At 45.9% G+C, this 24,079-nt stretch overlaps 1 protein-coding gene across 2 annotated transcripts in view; it reads right to left on the reverse strand.

Moving 5' to 3' along the window:
- The window catches only part of CACNA1A (calcium voltage-gated channel subunit alpha1 A), a 308,894-nt gene that overhangs the window by 120,955 nt on the left and 163,860 nt on the right, over positions 1-24,079 (reverse strand). For both annotated transcript variants that reach the window (XM_032169902.2, XM_058425055.1), the window contains exons 7-10: positions 10,789-10,892; positions 9,366-9,481; positions 7,855-7,911; positions 5,215-5,304 (exon numbers count right to left, since the gene is read on the reverse strand). In XM_032169902.2, the coding sequence (XP_032025793.1) occupies positions 5,215-5,304; positions 7,855-7,911; positions 9,366-9,481; positions 10,789-10,892 (367 nt within the window). The remainder of the gene's footprint in view (positions 1-5,214; positions 5,305-7,854; positions 7,912-9,365; positions 9,482-10,788; positions 10,893-24,079) is intronic.

Below are 24,079 nucleotides of genomic sequence, written 5' to 3' on the forward strand. Positions count from 1 at the left end.
TCTTCTTCTTCTTCTTCTTCTTCTTCTTCTTCTTCTTCTTCTTCTTCCTCTTCTTCCTCTTCTTCTTCTTCCTCTTCTTCTTCCTCTTCCCCTTCCCCTTCCTCCTCTTCCTCCTCCCCTTCCCCTTCCTCCTCCTCCTCTTCTTTCTTTCTTTCTTCTTCTTCTTTTTTTTTTTTAATACAGGCCAGGTACAGTGGCTCACACCTGTAATCATAACACTCTGGGGGGGCCAAGGTGGGAGGCTTGTTTGAAGCCAGGGGTTTGAGACCAGCCTGGGCAACATAGCGAGACCCTGTCTCTATCAAGTATTAGCTGGGCACTGTGGCATGCGCCTGTTGCCTCAAATGATCCTCTCACCTTGGCCTTCCAAAACGTTGGGATTACAGGCATGAGCCACCACACCAGGCCTGTATTATTGCATTCTTTACAGAGATAAATAAAGGCTCACTCTATCACCCAGACTGGAGTGCAGATCTTGGCTCACTGCAACCTCCATCTCCCAGGTTAAGTGATGCCTCTGTCTCCCAAGTAGCTGGGATTACAGGCTCCCGCCTTCATGCCCAGCCGATTTTTGTATATTTATTAGAGACAAAGTTTTGCCATGTTGGCCAGGCTGGTCTTGAACTCCTGGCCTCAAGCCCGTCTTGGCATCCCAAAGTGCTGGGATTACAGGCGTGAGCCACTGTGCCCAGCCATACTGTTATTTTTCTTTTTAAAGTTATTATTCATTTATTTTAAATTGACAGATACAGGCTGTATCTATTTATAGTGCACAACATGATATTTTGACCATATGTATACACTATGGAATGGCTCAGTTGAGCTAGTTAACATATGCATTATCACATATGCTTATCACTTTTCTCATGGTGAGAATGCTTAAGAGTAGTCTCTGAGCAATTTTCAAGTATATAACACATTGTTATTAATACAGTCGCCAGGCTGTACAAAATAGATCTCTTGAACGTATTCCTGCAGTCTAAATGAAATTTGATATCCTGTCAGGCGCGGTGGCTAACACCTGTAATCCCAGCACTTTTGGAGGCTGAGGTGGGCAGATCACTTGAGGTCAGGAGTTTGAGACCAGCCTGGCCAACATGGTGAAACCCCTTCTCTACTAACAATACAAAAATTGGCCGGGCGTGGTGGTGTGCACCTGTAGTCCCAGCTACTTGGAGGCTGAAGTGGGAGAATCACTTGAACCTGGAAGGCGGAGGTTGCAGTGAGCCGAGACTGCACCACTGCACTCCCACCTAGGCGACAAAGTAAGACTCCATCTCAAAAAAAAGAAAAAAAAGTGATATCCTTTCAGCAACATGGCTCAAGTTTTCATGTAAATGATTCAAGTTCCTTATTTCAGCAGTAAGTTCATCAATTAGAAATGAACCTGCTTTATAGTGTGTTTATCAACTGATTCAACAGCACAGTAGAATCACCAATTATATATGACTGCATGTGGGCCAGGTGTGGTGGCTCACACCTGTAATCCCACTGCTTTGGGAGGTGGAGGTAGGAGGATTGTTTGAGGCCAGGAGTTTGAGACCAGCCTAGGCAACATATTGAGATCCCATTTCTATTAAAAAATATAAAAAACTTAGCTGAGTGTAGCAGTGTACACCTGTAGTCCCAGCTACTTGGGAGGCTGAGGTGGGAGGATCACGTGAGTCCAGGGGTTTGAGGCTGCAGTGAGCTATGACTGCGCCACTGCACTCCAGCCTGAACAACAGGGAAAGACACTGTCTCAAAAAAAAAAAAAAAAAAAAAAAGGACTGTGCATACTGTGGTAGAATGTGAATGTGAATGCAAACACCACATAGCTCCCACCTTACTTTGAAATATGCATTATTGTGTTATTACTTTTTTTGTTTTTTTTTTGAGATGAAGGCTGGAGTGCAGGGGCATGCTGCGGCTCACTGCAGCCTTGACCTCCTGGGCTCAGCTGATCCACCACAGCCTCATGAGTAGCTGGGACTACAGGCGTGTGCCACAATGCCCAGCTAATATTTGATAGAGACAGGGTCTCACTATGTTGCCCAGGCTGGTCTGAAACTCCTGACCTCAAACGATCCTCCCACCTTGGCTTCCCAAAATATTGGGATTACAGGCGTGAGCCACCACACCCAGCCTGTATTGTTGCATTCTTTACATAAATAAATAAAGGTAAATGTGACTCCTTGCTAGAATCCTGGAATTCCAGAGATCTCTTTTGGGGTGGTCTAGAAAACCACTGACTAGATTGGGGGCTCCTTTCTTTGTCTTTTTGAGTAATCAGGCTGATGAGGTGGGTTTTGGTGGATTTGCCTGTAGCAAACATGGCTATGAAAGAACAAGACACACACAAGAAAAAAAAGAACAAGCCACTGGCCTGGGTTTTGGGTCTGTTTAGCAAGCTGCAATGTCACCTGCCTTGTTAACAGAGGCGGAGGCTGCAGTGAGCCAAGATGGCACCATTGCTCTCCAGCCTGGGTGCTAGAGCAAGACTCCATCTCAAAAAAAAAAAAAAATTAAAAATATATATACATATATATGTTTATGCAGATTTTTTATTTTTTTGATGGAGTTTCACTCTTGTTGCCCAGGCTGGAGGGCAATGGCACCATCTCGGCTCACTGCAGCCATCGCCTCCTGGGTTCAAGCGATTTTGTGCCTCAGCCTCCTGAGTAGCTGGGATTACAGGCTCACGCCACCACATCCAGCTAGTTGTTGAATTTTTGGTACAGGCACGGTTTCACCATGTTGGCCAGGCTGGTCTCCTACTCCGGACCTTAAGCGATCTACCCGCCTCAGCCTCCCAAAGTGCTGGGATTACAGGCGTGAGCCACCACGCCCGGCCAACAAAGCAGATTTTAAAGAATTTATTTTATTTTATTTTTTTAAGAGACAGGTTCTCACTGTGTTGCCCAGGTTGCAGTGCAGTGGCACAATCATAGCTCACCGCAACCTTGAATTCCTGGGTTCAAGAAATCCTCCTGCCTTAGCTTCCCAAATAGGTGGGACTATAGGTGTGTGCCATAATGCCTGGCTAAGTTTTTAAACATTTTGTTTTTCAGAGATGGAGCCTTGTTATGTTGCCCAGGCTGGTCTTGAACTCCTGGTCTTAAGAGATTCTCCTGCACTGGCCTCCCAAAACAGTGGGATTACAGGCGTGAGCCACTGTGCCTGGTCATAAAACAGATTTTAAACAATGGAGGTAACGCAACACGTGAGACAGACATAATTGATCAAATATGCAAGACACCGACTAAGCGCTCCAATTCCTGACATTTGCTTACAGGAGATTAAACAGATGCACACACAAATGGAAGTAGAATGAGTTCTCCATTACAAAGAAAAGCGTGTTTTGGCTGGAAATTAAAAATGCAAATGAAAACAAGCTTTAAGGTTTCATTACAAACCCACTTAACTGGGAAAGGAAATTAAATTGGTAATATTCGATGGCCTGGGTGGGGAATCCATGAACATATGCACACTTGGCAGGTTTATAAATGGGTTCCATGTTTTTGAAACTCAGAATGGCTCTTTGAATAATGAGTTGAAAAGCTGTTAATATCTTTGATCCTATAATTATCCCTAAGGAAATACGCCCAAAGGGTGGGGGGAGTCATTATACGTAAATGTGCACAGCAGTGCTCTTCGTAAGAGAAATTATTGGAAACAACTCAAACACCTATAAAAGAGCTGTGGCTAAACAAACCATAGTGTATCCACGCTACGAGATATGTGATCGCAATGGAAATTATGCCTCAACTCAGCAATAAGGTTATAAACTAGGGGCAAGCGATAAAAGGGGAACATGAAATAGTGGATCAGAAACTACGGAGCAGAAACACATGGATGTACTAACTTCTCTCCTTCCTTCACTTCTCTCCCTCTCTGTCTTCCTCCCTTCCTCTTTCTCTTGCCATCCTTTCTTCCTCTAAACTGCGGCCACACAGTTTCCCAAGCAGACTAAATTCCTTCTCCCCTCAATCTTATTCCAGTCCTATTTCCTCTGCCTGGATGCTCTTCCTTCCATTAAAAACAAAAACCCATTAAAGAACAACAACAACAACAACAACAACAACACATCCTCACTTTAGAAGGTCAAGATCAACATAGTCACAGTCAATGAACCAATAGGACAGAGGAGTGAGAAGGGAAAGAATAAATGTTCCTTCCTCCCTCGAACTCTGGCCTTTGTGGTGGCAAAGGTCTGGGCCCTGCCTCTCACACTGTTTGTTCTGCTATCACCATCACGGTGATCTACCCATCCTTCAGTTCCCAGCTTAAACATCACTTCCTCCAGGTAGCCTTCCCTGACTGCTCCCCATCCTCCTAGAGCAAGCTAAGCCCAGAGCCTCTCCCTGAAGTGCCATTACCATTAGAGGTTTATTTGTGTAATTCTCTGTTTAATTTCTATTTCCTGCACTGGACTGTGAGCTCCATGTAGGTAGGGATTTGGTTTGTGTCTTTTTTTTTTTTTTTTTTTTTGAGACAGGATCTTGCTCTGGTGCCCAGGCTGGAGTGCAGTGATGAGATCTCAGCTCACTGCAACCTCTGCTTCCCAGTTTCAAGTGATGCTCCCGCCTCAGCCTCCCGAGAGTGGCTGGGACTACAGGCTAATTTTTTGTATTTTTAGTAGAGCCAGGGTTTCACCATGTTGGCCAGGCTGGTCTTGAACTCCTGACATCAGGTGATCCACTCATCTCAGCTTCCCAAAGTGTTGGGATTACAGGTGTGAACCACTGCGCCTGGCCCAGTTTGTGTCTTTTTTTTTTTTTTTTTTTTTTCTGTGCCCAGGCTGGAGGGCAGTAACACAATAATGGCTCATTGCAGCCTCCACTTCCCAGGCTCAAGCGATCCTCCCAGCTCAGCCTCGCGACTGCCTGTGTCTTATCTGCAACCAGGCACCTAATATAAGCAGGTCCCCCATGAATACTTCCCGAGTGAGTCACAAACATTCACCAACTTGCCTGGGAGCTTCGTGCCTGCCAGGTGCTGGTTCGCCATGCTTCATGGGGATCATTTAGTTGAATTCCCACAAAATAATGAACTAGGCATGGATGTCATTCCCATAATGATATAATCTGCCCAGGACACACGCCCAGGTGGGAAGGGATGGAGCTGAGACCCAAATCCAGGCAGCACAGTTTGCAAGCCCTCTGCCCCCACCCCACCCTGTCTCTTGGGTGACAGGTGATGAACAACTGATCGGTGGCAGATGAAGGGACTCACCCACAGAGGCTATATCAGCCAGCTGATCCTCAGCCTCTTCGGGGTTGAGCAAATCTGTCTTGCTTTTCTTTATGGTGGTTCTCCGCAGAGCTCCAACAATGGAAACATGGCAAGAGAAAAAGACGTTACCCTTTTTGCAACACAGACCATATGGACACAGTGTGTCCTTGGATTTAACTCTCACGGCAACTGTTCTCACGGGAACTAATAGCATACCCATTTTTCAGATGTGTAAACTGAGGTTCAAAGTGGCACTATCACTTTGCTTAAAGGGGTAAAGACAAGAATCAAGTCGGGTTCAGTCTGACTCCAGGTCTGGGCCCTCAGCCACTATTTTCCCGCTGGTTTGTTTGTTTGTTTGTTTATTTATTTATTTATTTATTTATTTTGAGACAGAATCTTGCTCTGTCACCCAGACAGTGGTGTGATCTTGGCTCACTGCAACCTCTGCCTCCTGAGTTCAAGCGATTCTCCTGCCTCAGCCTTCTGAGTAGCTGAGACTACAGGTGTGCACCACCATGCCCAGCTAATTTTTGTATTATTAGTAGAGATGGGGTTTTGTCATGTTGGCCAGGCTGGTCAAACTCTTGACCTCAAGTGATTTGCCTGCCTTGGCCTCCGAAAGTGCTAGGATTACAGGCGTGAGCCACCGCACTCAGCCTCTATTTTTAAATTCTAAGAAACCTCACTTTCTTATGAAAACAGTCTACCCCTTGAATTGTAGCATACTTGCTAGGCAGGCTGCAATTTTGGGATTCTGCCCCAGTATTCAAGCTATACACCCCAGGGGCTCCACAGCAGACAATAAGTTCAGGTGTAGACTTCCAATAAAAAGATTTAGGTACCCTAAATGAGTTAGATTAACTCATTTAGGGGAGTTAGGTAATCTCCCCTCCCCAACTAAAATAATAAAATTCATTTTATAACCTTCTGGGACGCAGTGCCAGTTCTTTTATTTCCCTCAAATCTCTCAGATTTTTAATCAAAAGTCATCACCCTGTCTAACCAGCTTTCTTTCTTTTTTTTGAGACACAGTCTTGCTCTGTCGCCTAGGCTGGAGTGCAGTGGTGTGATCTTGGCTCACTGCAACTTCCGTCTCCCAGGTTCAAGCAATTCTCGTAGTTTAGCCTACCGAGTAGCTGGGATTACAGGCATGTGCCATAACACCTAGCTAATTTTTGTATTTTTAATAGAGATGGGGTTTCGCCATGATGGCCAGGCTGGTCTTGAACTCCTGGCCTCACGTGATCCAGCCGCCTTGGCCTCCCAAAGTGCTGAGGTTACAGGTGTGAGCCACCACGCCCAGCTCCTGTCTAACCAGCTTTCTAAAGTGTGAGAAGATAAATCTCGAGCAAGAAGTTGCATTTTTCAGGGAGTACTATTATTTTTCTTATTGCTGTTATTATCATATTGCAGACATATTCTTCTGGCCTATCTCTAAATTCTTTTTTTTTTCTTTTGAAACAGGGTCTCACTCTGTCACCCAGGCTGGAGTGGAGTGGTGCCCACTGCAACCTCGACCTCTTGGGCTCAAGTGATCCTCCTGCCTCAGCCTCCTGAGTAACTGGGACCATAGGTGGGTGTGCCACCACATCTGGTTAAGTTTTTATTTTCTGTAGAGACGGAACATCACTATGTTGTCCAGGCTGGTCTTGAACTCCCAGGCTCAAGTGTTCCTCCTGTCTTGGCCTCCCAAAGTGTTGGGATTACAGATGTGAGCCACGGACAGATCGCATTCAGCCCTATCTCTAAATTCTAGGAAACTTTACTTCCACGAAGCCTCAGGTTGGATACACAGTGACTCTTACAGTCTGTCCCCTGACTCCGAGCTCTGCTGGGGAGGTTGGGCTTTTGGACACCTTTTTAATGGTCCCTCCTTTCATATTCAGGTTTCCAGGGGACCATGAATTGACGTCTACACTCCCAGCACTTTGGGAGGCCGAAGTGGGCAGATCATTTGAGGCAAGGAGTTCAAGACCAGCCTGGCCAACATGGCGAAACCCCATCTCTATCAACAATATAAAAATTAGCCAGGCATGGTGGCTCATGCTTGTAATCTTAGCTACTCATGAGGCTGAGGCAGAGAATTGCTTGAACCTGGGAGGCAGAGGTTGCAGTGAGGTGAGATCGTGTGACTGCACTCCAGCCTGGGTGACAGAGCGAGACTCTGTCTCAATTAAAAAAAAAAAAAGTAAGTCATGGTTCTGTCTGGTTAAGTTTCTAACATGGGAGACAGCAGCCCTTCACAGTAAACTGGATTATTTGTGGAATTATTACTTATTTAGCAAACAGAAACATGCTGACCCCATGCCAGGCACTATCCCAGGTGTTCTATTTGCCATAATGAATATCATTCTGAGAAACAATCTCATAAGCTAGGGTATTGTTTATATCATACCCATTTTGCAGATGAGAAAAACCAGGGCACAAAGCAGAAAAAAACCAGGTTCGTGGTTAAAACAAAAAAGCGGAGGCCAGAATAGGGAAACTCTACATGGAAGTCCTAAAATTCCTCCAAGAGGAACGTCCACCCTCTGGAGGATCCTTAGAGCCAAGTCACCTGCTCTCCCCCGACTCCCCACCACAGCTTCTCCCTTGTCCCCTGGGACCCACCCCCCGAGGTGGGTTCAGAGTAGTTACCATCAAAGGGATGCCTCTGCTCCCCATCAGTGTCATCCTCCGCGAGGATCACCTCTTCTGAAGAGGAAGAGCACAGAGTTAAGCTCCTGCATTTGGAGGATGCGTTCTCTCTTGGACCGGGAAGGAGAAAGGTCTGCCCAGCCAGCCCCATTCTCCCCTGGCTGATGGTGACAGCTCAACCGGCCAGAAAACATGCTGCTGGGTGGTTTCTGACTTCAAGCCCCACCTCCGCAACAGTAGCAATAGCCAACATTCTCCCCACCTCGCGCAAAATAAAAACCAACATCCACACCACAGCCTATAAGCCCCTGCTTGATCCGATCTCCATCACCTTCCTGTCTTCCTCTCCTCCAACTCTCCCCACCTCTCACTCTGTTTCAGCTGCACTGGCTTCCTTGCTGTGTCTCAAATACGTTCCCAGCTCAGGGCCTTTGCACTTGCTGTCTCTGCCTGGAATGTCCCTTCCCTTGACATCCCCACAGCTTCCTTCTTCATGTCCTTCAGGTCTCTCTGCTCAGAGGCTACTTCCTTAGAGAAGCCTTCCCTGACCACCCCGCCTCTAACTTCCTACTCTTTTTTTTTCTCTGACATGGAGTCTCACTCTGTCGCCCAGGCTGGAGTGCAGTGGTGCGATCTCGGCTCACTGTAACCTCTGCCTCCTGGGTTCAAGCAATTCTCCTGCCTCAGCCTCCCGAGTAGCTGGGATTACAGGCATGCACCACCATGCCCGGCTAATTTTTGTATTTTTAGTAGAGACAGGGTTTCACCATGTTGGCCAGGCTGGTCTCGAATGCCTGACCTCAGGAAATCTGCCTGCCTTAGCCTCCCAAAGTGCTGGGATTACAGGCGTGAGCCACCGCGCCCGGCCAACTTCCTACTCTGTTTTATCTTCCTAGTCTGTTTTATCTTCCTTCTCTGAATTTGGGAGTTCCCCACATGACATGTATTTGTTTGCTTTATCTCTCTCACTAGAATATCAGAGCTCTGAGGGCAGGGATTTGGTGTGTATTGTTTACTCCCATATCCTCAGTACTTAGATCAGTGCCTGGCACACAGCAGGTGCTCCCTAAATGTTTGTTAAATGGCTGAACAAATAAATATGTGCCTACTGTGTATCAGGCACTGCTCTCCCCAAGTGACTTAGCTGAGATTATTTTACTAAATACTCCAATAGTACTATGACGTAGGCACTATCATTGCCTCCATGTAACAGCCGAGGAAACGGAGGTACAGGGATGTGTGGTGCATGGGTAAAAAGTGGCAGGGCCGGGATGTAAACCAGCGTCTGATTTCAGAATTCAAGTTATATGATGTCAGATCCTGGCTTCATCCTAGACTTTTTCATATCAGACTCTGGATTCTTGTTGATAAAATTTGGGACTACCAATTCAGGTTCTCTTTCTCCTCCCATCATGGCCCTCCCAGCTTAGCCTTCTCCAAACTGCATGACTCTCTTTGTGCTCCGTGGCCTGGGATCTCCATCCCTGGGCCCCAGGATGAAAGGGCCTCACCTGCTTTTGAGATCCACTCCATGTACCCATTGAGCTCACGTTCAATCTGTTGTTGCCGCCTCAGCTTCAGAAAAGCCCGCCGGTTCTCCACCCGTTCCCTTTCTTTGGCAAACTCCCTGGAGAAGCATAGAAAAGCCAGAGTATGGCTGTTTTGAAAATGTTAGGAAACGTTTGTGTTTGTGTGTGTGTGTGTGTGTGTGTGTGTGTGTGTGTGTGTGTGTGTGTGTTTGGGGATTCAGAAGTCCCTGGAGGTCAGGAGTTTTCAACAGGAGGAGTCAGGTCTTCTGGGAAAAGACGGATATTATAGTGATGGGTGCTTCTGCCAGCTTCACACATTTCCCAACAACTGTGCCTAGGTAAAGAAAAAGGCCAGGCACAGTGGCTCATGTCTGTAATCCCAGCACTTTGTGAGGCTGAGATGGGAGTATCATTTAAGGCCAGGAATTTGAGACTAGCCTGGACAACACAGTGGGCCCCATCTCTATGAAAAATAAAAATTTTAGCTGGGCATGGTGGCATACACCTGTTGCCCTAGCTACTCAGGAGGCTGAGTCAGGAGGATCGCTTATGCCTAGGAGTTCTAGGTTACAGTGAGCTATGATCGCCCCACTACACTCCAGTCTGGGTAATAAAGCTAGACACCGTCTCAAAAAAAACAATAAAAAAGAAAAAAAAAAACGAAAGGATAAAACCATGCCATGCCAACCACCACTGGCTGCATACCTCATTCTCATTCTCTTCATACTTTTGGCTAATAATTATTTCAGCCCTCTTTTAAGTTAGACCAATGAGCCATAAACGAAAGATTTCTGCAGCAGGTTGGCTTCTCTGCCATAGGTCCCACCTCCTCCTGTTTCCCTTCTTCCTTTTCCTGTTTGGAACATGAAGTGGCCATCTGGAGGGCGTGAGGCAGCCATCTTAAGACCATGAGGTATCCACAAGATTGGAAGCCTCTGGTAAAGATGTCAGAATGGAAAGCTGGAAGAATCTGGGGTTGCTGATGGTGCCATAGAGCCACCATACAAGTGCCCAGACTTCTTATAGTAAGAAAAATGAAGCCCATTTATGATTAAGCCAAAAAAATCTTGGGGATAGCGGACAATATGGGTCAGGAAAATACACCGTTAGAGCATATGCTATGATTTTATATTTGGAAAATGGGGGAGAAGTAAACCCAAACTATTGGTTTTTTAAAAAAATGTAAAGAAAGTAAAGCCCATATGAGCCCCCTCACTGGGTACCCCTAGCAGTACACAACCTCTGCACCTCTACATGGCTTGCTAATAACAGTCTGGTAACCCAAACAAGGGAAGAAGCCTCTTCTCTGTCTAGTGAATGAAAACAAAGCTTCAACGGCCTCTACTTGGGAAGAAGTTGGCAAAGAGGAGTGAGTGGGATGGGGTGGGGAGTAGCAGAGACTTACCCTGACAGCACACCCAGCACAAGGTTCAGCATAAAAAAGGAGCCGATGATGATGAGGGGGATGAAGTACAACCAGTTCCAAGTGTTCCCTGAGGCATCGTTGCTCTGTAGGGTGTGAGGAGGGAAAGCAGGTGAGAGTTGACTGGGACTCAGAGAGAACCTGACAGGTGAGGGAAGGGGAAGCTCGGTTCTCTTGTGGCTCTGTCTTAAATGTTCTTGGCTTGTGGAGTTCTTGGTCTCTGGCATCCCAGAGGGAGAAATGGAGGAAGGTTTTCTGAAGAAAACATCCAAAGGGAAAATCTCTCTCTTAATTATGTTGTCCTCACATAACATAATTGACCTGGGAACGAGTAAGAAACACAAGAGGACTTCCCAGACCAGAGTCCAGAAGGAGAAGGAAAAAGTAAACCAAACAAAACACAAAACCTACTAAAATGGCTTAATTAATCCCTGGTTCCTTCCCTTCTCCCAACACAGTCACAGACTCCCCTTAGAGGAGATGCATGACCACAGAGTCTGATGGCCTGGTGAAATCACCAAGCCAGACAGATGGGCCATGAGCCCTTTCCTCAAGTATCTCCCTGCTCCATTCCCTGCAGTCTTAATGCCAATCACAAAAAATTCTCAAAGTTTCAGCTCAATTTTCAAGAGGAAAAAAGTCCACAAACAGAATACTCTCTGAAATAGAAAATAGAACACTATAGCAAGAAGGAAGTAAGATGAGGGGAAGAAAATCAAGGAGAGGAAGTGGTGGGGGGCAGAAAGAGAGAGAGAGAGAGAGAGAGAGAGAGAGAAAAGAATGATAAAAGCCAGCACTTACAGAGTATTTATGGTGTGCTGGAACCTTCCTAAGCACATTATGTATGTTAGCTCACTTAATCATTTAATCCTCATGATGCCTCTATGTTATAATGCCCATGTTACTACTGAGGAAACTGAGGCTCAGAAAGACAAAATCATCATCAGCCCAAGGTCACAGAGTTATTCACTAGTGGACATGGGATTTGCACTAACCACCTGGGCCCCAGAGTCCATGGGCTTAACCTCTGTGCTGGGAAGCCTTGCCTCCAGCTGTCAGGGCAGGGGTAGCCTTTCAATGGTTGATCACCCTGTGACACCTGCAGAATGCAGGGCTCTCAAGCGTGGCTTTAAAAGCCCACCTTTAAAAGTATGTATGACACTGCTGCTGCCTAGAAGAAAGGCTAAAATGAGACAGAAGTTAAGATGAGGTCATTACTACCAGGTGTCTGTGAAGCTGTGGAGCAACTGGAACCCTCATAATCTGCCAATGGGAATATACCATGCTGTATTCATCTCCTGTGGCTGCTGTAACAAGGAACCACAATCTAGGTAGCTTAAACAACAAAGATTTATTGTCTTACAGTTATAGAGGCCAGAAATCCAAGATCAAGGTGTCAAAAGGGCTGGTTCCTTCTGAGAGCTGTGAGACAGAATCTGTTTTATCCCTCTCTCTTAGCTTCTGGCGGTTTGCTGGCAATCTTTGCTGATTCTTGGCTTGTAGAGGCATCATCCTGAGCTCTGCCTTTGTTTAAACATGGCATTCTTCCTCTGTGTGTACCTGTCTCTGTGCCAAAATGTCCCCTTTTTATATGGACACCATCGTATTGGATTAGGACCCACCCTAATGATCTCACCTTAGCTGCTATGGTTGGTGTAAAAGTAACTGCAGTTTTGCCAATGGCAAAACCTTTACATGTGCAATGAATCTATTTCCAAATAAGGTCACATTCTGAGGTACTGGGGGTTAGGACTTCAACATATGAATTTTGGGGTGAGACAATAAAACCCATAACACATGGTACAACTACTTGAAAAATTGGTTGAGAGTTTCTATACTAAAATTAATTAAGTCATGCTTAACAATGGGCATACATTTTGAGAAATGTGTCACTAGGTATTTTGTTGTGCAAACATCATGGAGTGTACTTACACAAACCTAGATGGTATAGCCCACTACACACCTAGGCTGCATGGTCTAGCCTATTGCTCCTAGGCTATAAACATGTACAGCATGTTACTCTATGGAATACTGTAGGCAATTGTTACTCAATAGTGTATCTAAAAATATCTAAAAGCAGGTCGGGCACGGTGGCTCACGCCTGTAATCCCAGCACTTTGGGAGGCTGAGGCGGGTGGATCACGAGGTCAGGAGATTGAGACCATCCTGGCTAACATGGTGAAACCCCGTCTCTACTAAAAATACAAAAAAAATTAGCCGGGCGTGGTGGCAGGTGCCTGTAGTCCCAGCTACTTGGGAGGCTGAGGCAGGAGAATGGCATGAATCCAGGAGGCAGAGCTTGCAGTGAGCAGAGATCGTGCCACTGCACTCCAGCCTGGGCAACAGAGTGAGACTCTGTCTCAAAAAAAAAAAAAATCTAAAAACAGAAAAGCTATAGTAAAAATACTGTGTGATAACCACTGTTACATATTCGGTCCATTATGGGACACTGTTACATATTTGATCTGTTGTTGACCAAAATGCCATTATACAGTGTATGACTGTATGTACCTTTGCCAAGACCCAGTAATTCTTGGATAGTTACCTATCCAAGATCACTACAATTAGATAGTAATTCTGAGATAGTAATTCTGAATAGTTACACAACAGAAAGCACACACAAGAACATTCATAGCAGTGGTATTCATCATAGCTCCAAACTGCAAACAATCCACATTGTTATCAATGGGAGAGAGAGGATACATGCAATGAACAATGCCACAGGTCACACGAGATCTTAAAAAGTTAACGTCAAGCAAAAGAAGCCAGACAGAAAACAGCACACATGTAAGATTTCATTTATGCAAAATACAAAACAGGCTAAACTAGTGAATGATGCTCAAAGTCCTGGTAGTGGTACCCTTGCGGGGAGGTAGTGACTAGGAACAGGATATGAGGGGGGCTTCTGGGGCTGAGAAGGTTCTGTATCCTCATTTGTGTGCTGGTTACATGGGCGTGTTTAGTTTGTGACTATCAAGCTCTTCACTTATAATCCGCGGATTTTTCTGTTTGTTTATTCTACTTCAATTCTTAAAAAGTTGTTTTTTTTTTTTTTCGAGATGGAGTCTCACTCTGTCGCCCAGGCTGGAGTGCAGTGGCGTGATCTCAGCTCACTGCAACCTCTGCCTCCCAGGTTCAAGCAATTCTCCTGCCTCAGCCTCCTGAGTAGTTAGGATTACAGGCGCCTGCCACCACGCCTGGCTAATTTGTTTATTTTTAGTAGAGATGAGGTTTCACCATGTTGGTCAGGCTGGTCTTGAACTCCTGACCTCCTGATCCACCTGCCTTGGCCTCCCAAAGTGCTGGGATTACAGGCGTGAGCCACTGATCCCGGCAAAAGTTTTTTTTTAATAGTCAACTTTACCTTAAAAAGAAAGAAAATGCTGATACATGCTGCAACATGGGTGAACCTTTAGGGCATTATGCTATGTGAAATAAACCAGTCATAAAAGGGAAAATCCTGTATGATTCCATTTATAGGAGGTCCCTAGAGTCGTCAGATTCATAAAAACAGAAAGTAGCATGGTGGGTGCCAAGGGCTGGGGGAGGGGGAACAGGGAGTTCGTGTTTAGTGGGGACAGAGTTACATTTGCAGGATGGAAAAGTTTGGGAGATGGATGGTGGTGACAGTTGCACAACAATGTGAATGTATTATACTTAATGTCACAAAATTGTATCCTTAAAAATGGTTAGGATGGCAAGAATATATTAATGGTTTCGAATAGCTTCGAAGGAGGAACTTGAATGTTCCTAACAGAAAGAAACAATAAAGGTCTGAGAAGATGGATATGCTAATTACCCTGAACTGAGCACTATGCATTATATGCATTGAAACATCACTATGTACCCCATGAATAAGTACAATTATTACTTGTCAATTAAAAAATATTACAAAGTTAAAAAAATAAATAGGATGGTAAATTTTATGTCATGTGTGTTTTGCCATGGATAAAAAAAAAAAAAAAGCACTGAAAAAACTAACAAAGTCAGCTTTAATCATGGACACAGACAGGTTCTGGGGACAATGAACGTGCCAGCCACCAGCCCACATCCTTGTTTTAACAAGCCCAGAAATGCCAATGCTTTGCTTCTGGAAGGTTCTGGAAGAAAGAACCGAGTCAGTGGAACATTGCTGGACAGAAGGCAGCACTGGCTTTGTGCTCCTCTCTCCATCACTTTGGCGGCTGAGGGTTCTCGTTCCCATTTCTCAGGGCTAAATATAGCCCAGGGAACGAAACTCTACACTGACCGCCAGTAGGGAGACTCTGAGCCGTCACGAGGAGCAGGCTCAGATGACAGGGACAGGGTGGAGGATGGGGGAGAGGGACAGGACTGAACAGGGAAAAAGAGCCAAGGCCCTTCCATGCCAAGGCAGCCCGTCCATCTCAGATGCTGCCAACAAGACCCGAATCTGCCTTTGCCCAGGTCCCCCACAGGCTTGGGGACCTCTGGCCACAGCACATGCTACACAGCACCACAACAGACACACATGGAGGCTTGGACTGTTTGAGCTCATTTAATCCTCTCATGAACCCCAGGAGTGGGTACATAATTATCCCCATCCTCCTGGGTGAGAAAACTGAGGCACAGAGAGGTCTATTTTTTTTTGAGATGGAGTCTCACTCTGTCACCCAGGCTGGAGTGCAATGGCACGATCTTGGCTCACTGCAACCTCCACATCCTGGGTTCAAGCAATTCTCCTGCCTCACCCTCCCAAGTAGCTGGGATTACAGGTGCTTGCCACCATGCCCAGCTAATTTTTCTATTTTTAGTAGAGGCGGGGTTTCACCACGTTGGCCAGGCTGATCTCGAACTCCCGATCTCAGGCGATCCGCTCACCTCGACCTCCCAAAGTGCTGGGATTACAGGTGTGAGCCATCGCGCCTGGCTGAGAGGTCAAGTTACATGCCCACAGTTCTGTTGTGGGTTGCAGTGGGTCCCCCCAAAAAGATGCATTGAAGAAGTCCTAACCCCTGGTACCTATGAATCGGAAATAGGGTCTTTGCAGATGAATTAAGTTAAGATCAGGTCATTAGGGTGGACCCTCATCCTACATGATGGGTTTCTTTATAAAAAGGGGACATCTGGGCAGAGTGCAGTGGCTCACATCTGCAGTCCCAGCTCCTCGAGAGGCTGAGGTAGGAGGATTGCTTGAGGCCAGGAGTTTGAGGCTGCAGTGAACTATGATCATGCCACTGCACTCCAGCCTGGGAGACAGAGCAAGACCCTGTCTCTAAAATAAAGAAACAAACAAACAAATAAATAATAAGAAAAGGAGAAACCTGGGCGCAGAGACAGCCTTGCACAAACCGAGAAGGCCATGTGAAATGGAGATGAAGGCGGGATCAGGGCGATGTGTCTACAAGGCAAGGACCACCAAGCATTGTTGGCAAACCACCAGAAGCTAGGAGGGAGGCAAGAAGGGATTTCAGACCAAGTCTCAAGAGGCACCATGGCCCAGCTGACATCTTGATGGTCTGTGGCCCAGCTGACCTTGATGGTCTGTGGACTCCTGGCCTCCTGAACTGGGAGAGAATAAATAAATTTCTGTTGTTTTCAGCTACTCTATTTGTGGTTCTTTGTTATGCAAGCTACAGGAAATAAATGAAGTTACTCAGCTACTAAATGGCAAAGGGGGCCTCCAACCCTCCCACCTCCCTGCTTTTATCTCCTCCCCTTTTCCCTCGCTCATTCGGTTCCAGCCACCTGGCTTACTTGCAGTTCCTCAACCATGCCAAGCACAGTCCTACCTCGGCCCTTGCACAGGCTGTCCCCGCCTGCCTGGAATGCTCTTCCCTGAAATTGCTACATGGTTCCCCCTCACCTCCTTCAGGTTTTTTACTCAAATGCCACCTTCTGAGGGAGGTCTCCCTGATGGCCCTTTACAATTGCATCCCTCATTTCTGGTCCCCACTTTCTGTTTCTTTTTTCCCTTTTGCATTTCACTGCCTATATATTTCACTTATTTCTCTTGTTCTCTCATCTTCCTGGCTGGAATGTCCATTCAACAAGGGGGAGGGGCTTTGTCCTTTTTGTTCCCTGCTGTATTCTCGTATTCCCAGCCCCCTAGAACAACATCTGGCACACAGTTGGTGCTCAATAAGTGATGTCTGTTGAATGACTGATTGAGAGGTGTGTCCAAGTTCCCCACATAGCTCAGATCGTTAACCCCAAGCCAAGCTCCCTCCTGAACTCTCATCTGCACCATCCTCTCTGGGGAGTGGGCTTCTGCTGCCTGATTTTAGAGACACTTTCTCTCTTCCAGACTCATTCAATTATTCAGTTCCATACTCTGGAATCAACAATTCCCAGGGAAGAAGGTGGTGGAAGGTTGGGTGCAGTTTTGGATTAGGAGATGGGTTTTCCCTGGTTTGGGGGTGGGGGTGGGTGGATTTTGTTCAGGAGCAAAATGAAAAGTACATTTTACAAGCACAAAGACTGGAGATGCCATGGCTGTTCTGTGGTAGTTCATCAGCAAAGATGGGGTCACAGGTCTCTTCTCCTGGTTCTTATCTCTTCTTTGGCAGTTCAAATTAAGGGAGGGATATGCACAAGTCTGGATTCGGGAAGGAGAGTGGGGGAGGATGGCTTGCTCCTTTGTTAAATTCATTAATAATACCAGGAAGGATGTGCTCTAGAGATCGCCTTGTCTTTTTTCCAAGGGCTCAAAGATTTCCGCTGCCGGGAACACTGTTCCCCATTAATGCCACCATCAAATATTTCCAGCAATATGGTGGGATGGTCCTTCCTGGTCCCTTTGGGGTTGGCTGAGGGCCACATGCTAAGTGCTGGCCAATGAGGAGTGAGTGGAAATAGCTGTCATTTTGGAGCCAGAGCACTGAACTTTCAGTGTGTGACCTTCTAGCATTCCTTTTTTCCTTCTGGAATAGCAAGTGGCAATGTTCTAGGTGATTAGCTAGGTCTCAAGTGACTACACTGGACAGAGCCGCCTTCTTCCCTACTGCCAACCTGCACTGGACGTATAGCATGAGCAGGAAACACATCTGTTGTTAAAAGTCATGGAGGCTTTGGGGATGTTTGTTACTGCAGCATAACTTGGCTGCCCTGACCAATACATCTTTTTAATTAAATTTTTATATTTTGTAGAGAGGGGGTCTCTATGTCGCCCAGGCTGGTCTTGAACTCCTGGGCTCAAGTGATCCTCCTGCTTCAGCCTCCCAAAGTGCTGGGATTACAGGCATGAGCCACCATACCCAGCCAGATTGATACAGTTTGATATCTCTATAGCTTGCTCCTTCACCTCTTTCTGGTCTTTCTTTTTTTTCTTTATTTTTTTTTCAGATGGAGTCTTGCTCTGTTGCCCAGGCTGGAGTGCAATGGTGTGATCTCAGCTCACTGCAACCTCCACCTCCTGGGTCCAAGTGACTCTCTGCCTCAGCCTCCAGAGTAGCTGGGATTACAGGTGCCCACCACCACACCTAGTTAATTTTTGTATTTTTTAAAATAGAGACAAGATTTCACCATGTTGGTCAGGCTGGTCTTGAACTCCTGACCTCAGGTGATCCACCCGCTTCAGCCTCCCAAAGTGCTGGGATTACAGGCATGAGCCACTGCACCCGGCCTCCTTCTGGTCTTTCTTAAATGCCAACTTCTGATTGACTCTTTTATGGATCCCATGAGGCAGGTGAGAAAGTGTCTGTCTCCTGCATGTCTGATGGAGAACATACATTCTTCTCATCAGCACATGGACATTCTCCAAGACAGACCACATGTTAGGCCACAAAACAAGTCTCAACAAATTTTAAAATATTGGAATTCTGTCAAGCATCTTCTCAGACTACCGTGGGATAAAACTAGAAATCAATACCAAGAAGAATTTCAGAAATGATGCAAATATATGGATATTAAACAACATGCTCCTGTACAACCATTGGGTCAACGAAGAAATTAAGATGGAAATTTAAAAAATTTTTGGAATGAATGAAAATAGAGACACAACACACCAACACCTCTGAGATGCAGCAGAAGCAGTGCTGAGGGAAGTTTACACTTGACCTTAGCTAAAGGACCAAGAAGCAATTAAGAGGGAAGTTTATAGCATCAAATACCTACATCACAAAAAATAGAGGCCAGATATGGTGGCTCACTCCTGTCATCCCAGCAGTTTGGGGGGCTGAGGCAGGAGGATCACTTGAGCTAGGGGTTTGAGACCAGCCTGGGCAACACAGTGAGACCCCATCTCTAAAAAATAAAAATAAAAAAATTAGCTGGGTGTGGTGCTGTGCACCAGTAGTCGCAGCTACTGGGGATGTTGAAGTGGGAGGTTCACTTGAGCCCAGGAGGCAGAGGTTGCAGTGAGCCAAGATCATGCTGCTGTACTCCAGCCTGGGCACCACAGTGAGACTCTGTCTCAAAAAAGTAAAAAAAAAAAAAAAGATTACAAATTAAGAACCAAACACGTACCTCAAGGAGCCAGAAAAGCAAGAACAAACCAAACCCAAAGTTAGCAGAAGAAAAGAAAGGTCAAGTTCAAGATCACAATTAGTCAATTATTTCCATTCTCTGAACCTCTGCCTGGAGCAACTCTGCCTTTAGGTCTTTGCTTGGCCAATTTCTTCTTATCACTCAACCTTAGATCCACTGTGCCCCCATCAGAGAAGCCTTCTTGGACCTCTCAATCAAAAGGACTTGCCCCTTCCTGCACCTCAGCCAGACATCTCATTCTCTTCCCAGCACGTTCCACTGTCTGAATCATCTTGTCAACTTACGCATTTCAAGACTGCCATCTTCATCATCAGCTCCTCGAGGGTAGAGATTTTTCCTGTCTAAATCCCAGTGTCCAGATCAGCACCAGGGACATAGTAGGTGCTCACTAAGCATTAGTTGCATAGCCAATACAAATGTACCTGGGGTTCCTGTTGGGGGATCATTTTATTTATTTATTTATTTATTTATTTATTTATTTATTTATTTATTTATTTATTTTGAGACAGAGTCTCACTCTGTCACCCAGACTGGAGTGTGGTGGTGCAATCTAGGCTCACTGCAACCTCCGCCTCCCGGGTTCAAGTGATGCTCGTGCCTCGGCCTCCCAAGTAGTTGGGATTACAGGCACGCACCACCATGCCCAGCTAATTTTTTTGTATTTTTTTTAGTAAAGATGGGGCTTCGCCATGTTGGCCAGGCTGGTCTCGAACTCCTGGGCTCAAGCGATCTGCCCTCCTCAGCCTCCCAAAGTGTTGGGATTACAGGGGTGAGCCACCATGCCCAGCTTGGTGGATCATTTAAATAATAAACACAGACAGGAAATGTGTTTATCCCAAATCCAAATGATTAAGCTATTTTTCTGGGAAAGGAGAGGCAGAAGGCAGAATTATGGTCACATTAGCCAAGTCTTTTTGGGCTGATGAAATATTCCCCACATCTTCCTCGATTCCCGCCATCTCTGTGCCTGGTGGATGGAGAAACTGAGGCTGAGAGGCAACATGATGTGCCTGGATCACACAGGGTGCAGACTGCATGGGTGGGACTAGACCCGTCATTCTGGCTTACAACCGACTGATTTTTTCCCACTTCATCCCTTCTCCGTACTTGCATAGTATTTTAAGTATATAACAATGGGCCCAAGAGAGCTTCAAGGGTGAGGGATGTTACTGATTCATCCCAGTATTGCTGGTGGCGCCTGGTGCTTAGAAAGCGCTCCATAAATACTCATCAAACAAACTATTGGCTGAGTCCCAGCAAAATCCTGAAGTGCCTTCTGTTTTATGGTTTATTTTCCTGTAATTTTTTTGAGCATGGTTCATTGAGAAAAAGTATACAGGATGTTAAAAAAACAAAAACAAAACAAAACAAAACAAAACGAAAAAACCCAAAAACTCAGCTCAGGAGAACACCCGATTCTCCAGTCTATGGGATAAACATGGGGGTGGATTTGACCGTGAAAAAGCTGAAGTCTGACAGTGACCGTGAGAGAGGCTGTGTGTCCCACTTTACACCCGTTATAGATCATGCCAGGCCTGTTAATTATTTTTTCAGCGCTCTTTTTCCCCTTTCACTCTCAAAACTGTCCTGGTTTGGATCATAAATTATATAGGCTGTCTGTTCATGAAGTCTTATTTTTTATTTTTTAATTTTTTGAGACGGAGTCTCGCTCTGTCACCCAGGCTGGAGTGCAGTGGGGTGATCTCGACTCACTGCAACCTCCACCTCCTGGGTTCAAGCAATTCTCAAGTCTCAGTCTCCCAAGTAGCTGAGATTACAGGCATGCACGACCATGCCTGGCCAACTTTTTTGTATTTTTTAGTAGAGACAAGGTTTCACCATGTTGGCCAGGCTGGTCTGGAACTCCTGACCTCATGATCCAGCCGCCTTGGCCTCCCAAAGTGATGGGATTACAGGCGGGAGCCACCATGCCTGGCTGATCCATGAAGTATTTTATCATCTTCCTTCATCAGCTCCTTCCTTCATCCTCACTCACTCCCCTCTGGACACCTGGGCAGCCATATGTCCTCACAAATGCCAGGAACATCCTGCCTCAGGACCTTTGCGCTGGCTGTTCCATCTACCTGGGCTGCTCTTCCCTGAGATATCTCCATGGCTCCCTTCATCTCTTTCATGTCTTTCTTTTTTTTTTTTTTTTTTTTTGAGACGGAGTCTTGCTCTATCACCCAGGCTGGAGTGCAGTGGCGCGATCTCGGCTCACTGCAAGCTCCGCCTCCCGGGTTCACGCCATTCTCCTGCCTCAGCCTCTCCGAGTAGCTGGGACTACAGGCGCCCGCCACCACGCCCGGCTAATTTTTTGGTATTTTTAGTAGAGACAGGGTTTCACCGTGGTCTCGATCTCCCGACCTCATGATCCGCCCGCCTCGGCCTCCCAAAGTGCTGGGATTACAAGCGTGAGCCACCGTGCCTGGCCTTCCTTCATGTCTTTCAAAAAGCCCCAAGCAATTGCTGGCCTCAAACTATCCTCTCCGGCCTCAGCCTCCCAAAGTGCTGGGATTACAAGTGTGAGCCACCACACCCAGCCAGGGACATGCATTTATGATCACTAACTAAACATAGTTTTGCTGCTTTATTAATTGACATTCACCAAGGGAGAGAAGGAGAGAAATGTTTATTTATTAAGAAAAATTTTAAATTGATTATATATATATATACACACATATATATACACACACACATATATACACATACATATATATATACAAAAATACACATATATGTATGTGTATATATACATATATATATATATATATATATATTTTTTTTTTTTTTTTTTGAGACAGAGTCTTGCTCTGTTGTCCAGACTGGAGTGCAGTGGTACAATCTCGGCTCACTGCAACCTCTGTCTCCTGGGTTCAAGCAATTCTCGTGCCTCAGCCTCCCAAGTAGCTGGGACTACAGGTGCCTGCCACCATGCCCAGCTAATTTTTTTTGTATTTTAGTAGAAACGGGGTTTCACCATGTTGTCCAGGGTGGTCTTGAACTCCTGAGCTCAGGCAATCTGCCTGCCTTGGCCTCCTGAAGTGCTAGGATTACAGGCATGAGCCACCGTGCCAGGCTGATGGATGTATATATTTTTTGGATACATGTGATACTTTAATGCATTCATATGATTTGTTCCTTCAGGTCTGGTTTTTTGTTTTGTTTTGTTTTTTTGAGACAGTTCTTGCTCTGTCGTCCAGGCTGGAGTGCAGTGGCATGATTGGCTCACTGCAGCCCCAACCTCCCAGGCTCCAGCAGTCCTCCCATCTCAGCCTCCCAAGTAGCTGGGCCTACAAGCATGCTCCACCATGTCCAGGTAATTTTAAAATTTTTTTTGTAGAGATGGGGTCTCACTATGTGCCTAGGCTGGTCTTAAACTCCTGGGCGGGCTCAAGGGATCCTCCTGCCTCAGCCTCCCAAAGTGTTGGAATTATAGATCGTAATGGCCACAGTGCCCGGCCATTCGGGGTGTATAAGAAGAACTGCAACCTCTCATCTTGACAACGCACAAACTCTCTACTGTTTTATTCCATTCCTGACCTCTCACCACCCTCTAACACTATCTCTAAGGCAGCGATCCACAAACTAGAGCCCACAGGCCAGCCACCTGTTTTTATAGGCTAAAGTTTAATTGGCCAACAGCCATGCTCATTCACTTATGTGTTTTATCTGTGGTTACTTTTACGCTACAGAAGCAGATTGAGTCATTGCGATGGAGATTGTCTGGCCCACAAAGCCTAAACTATTTAATGTCTGCTATCTGCCCTTTTTATCTCAATTGATCACTGGCTTTCCCCACTAACACGTCAACTCCTCTGTGTCCAGAAGAGTGTCTGCATACAGTAGGCATTCAATGATGGTTGTTGAATGAACCAGTGATTTACAGCCCAAAGTTTAATGCTTTGATTTTGGTCAAGACAAACTTCTATGAATGAAAAAGGGCATGGGTCAAAAGTCATTCCAAATATTAGCAACCACTTGCCAAGGGACATGCATTTATTTTTTCTTTTTGTTTGTCTTTTTTTGTTTTTGAGACGGAGTCTCGCTCTGTCGCCCAGGCTGGAGTGCAGTGGCGCAATCTCGGGTCACTGCAACCTCCGCCTCCTGGGTTCAAGCGATTCTTGTGTCACAGCCTCCTGAGTAGCTGGGATTACAGGCGTGTGCCACCTAACCCAGCTTATTTTTGTATTTTGGTAGAGATGGGGTTTCACCAGGTTGGCCAGGATTGTCTCAAACTCCTGACCTCGTGATCCGCCCGCCTCGGCTTTCCAAAGTGCTGGGATTACAGGCATGAGCCACCACGTCTGGCCTTCGGCATGCATTTATTTATTTATTTTTAATTATTAGTTTTTTTTTTGAGACAGGGTCTGGTTCTGTCACCCAGGCTGGAGTACAGTGGTGCAATCACAGCTCACTGCAGCTTCAAACCCTTGGGCTCAGGCAATCCTCCCGCCTCAGCCTCCCGAGTAGCTGGGACTACAGGTACACATCACCATGCCCAGCTAATGAACTTTTTTTTCTTTTTTAAAGACAGGGTCTTGCTTTTTGACCAGGCTGGGTTTGAACTCCTGGTCTCAAGCAATCTTCCTGCCTCAGCCTCTCAAAGTGCTGGGATTCCAAGCGTGAGCCACCATGCCTGGCCAGGGACATGCATTTATAATCACAAATTGAACACAGTTTTTCTGCTTTTCTAATTGACATTCACCAAGGGAGACAGAGAAGAAGAGAAACTTACAGAGAAAAGCACAAAGAAGGGTGAAGAAAAGGGAGAGAAGGAGAAGGAGGTGGAGAAAGAGAAGGAAGAGAGAGAGAGAGAGAGAACACA

Source organism: Hylobates moloch, unplaced genomic scaffold, assembly GCF_009828535.3.
Source record: "Hylobates moloch isolate HMO894 unplaced genomic scaffold, HMol_V3 SCAFFOLD_12, whole genome shotgun sequence".
Taxonomy (NCBI): Eukaryota; Metazoa; Chordata; class Mammalia; order Primates; family Hylobatidae; genus Hylobates; species Hylobates moloch.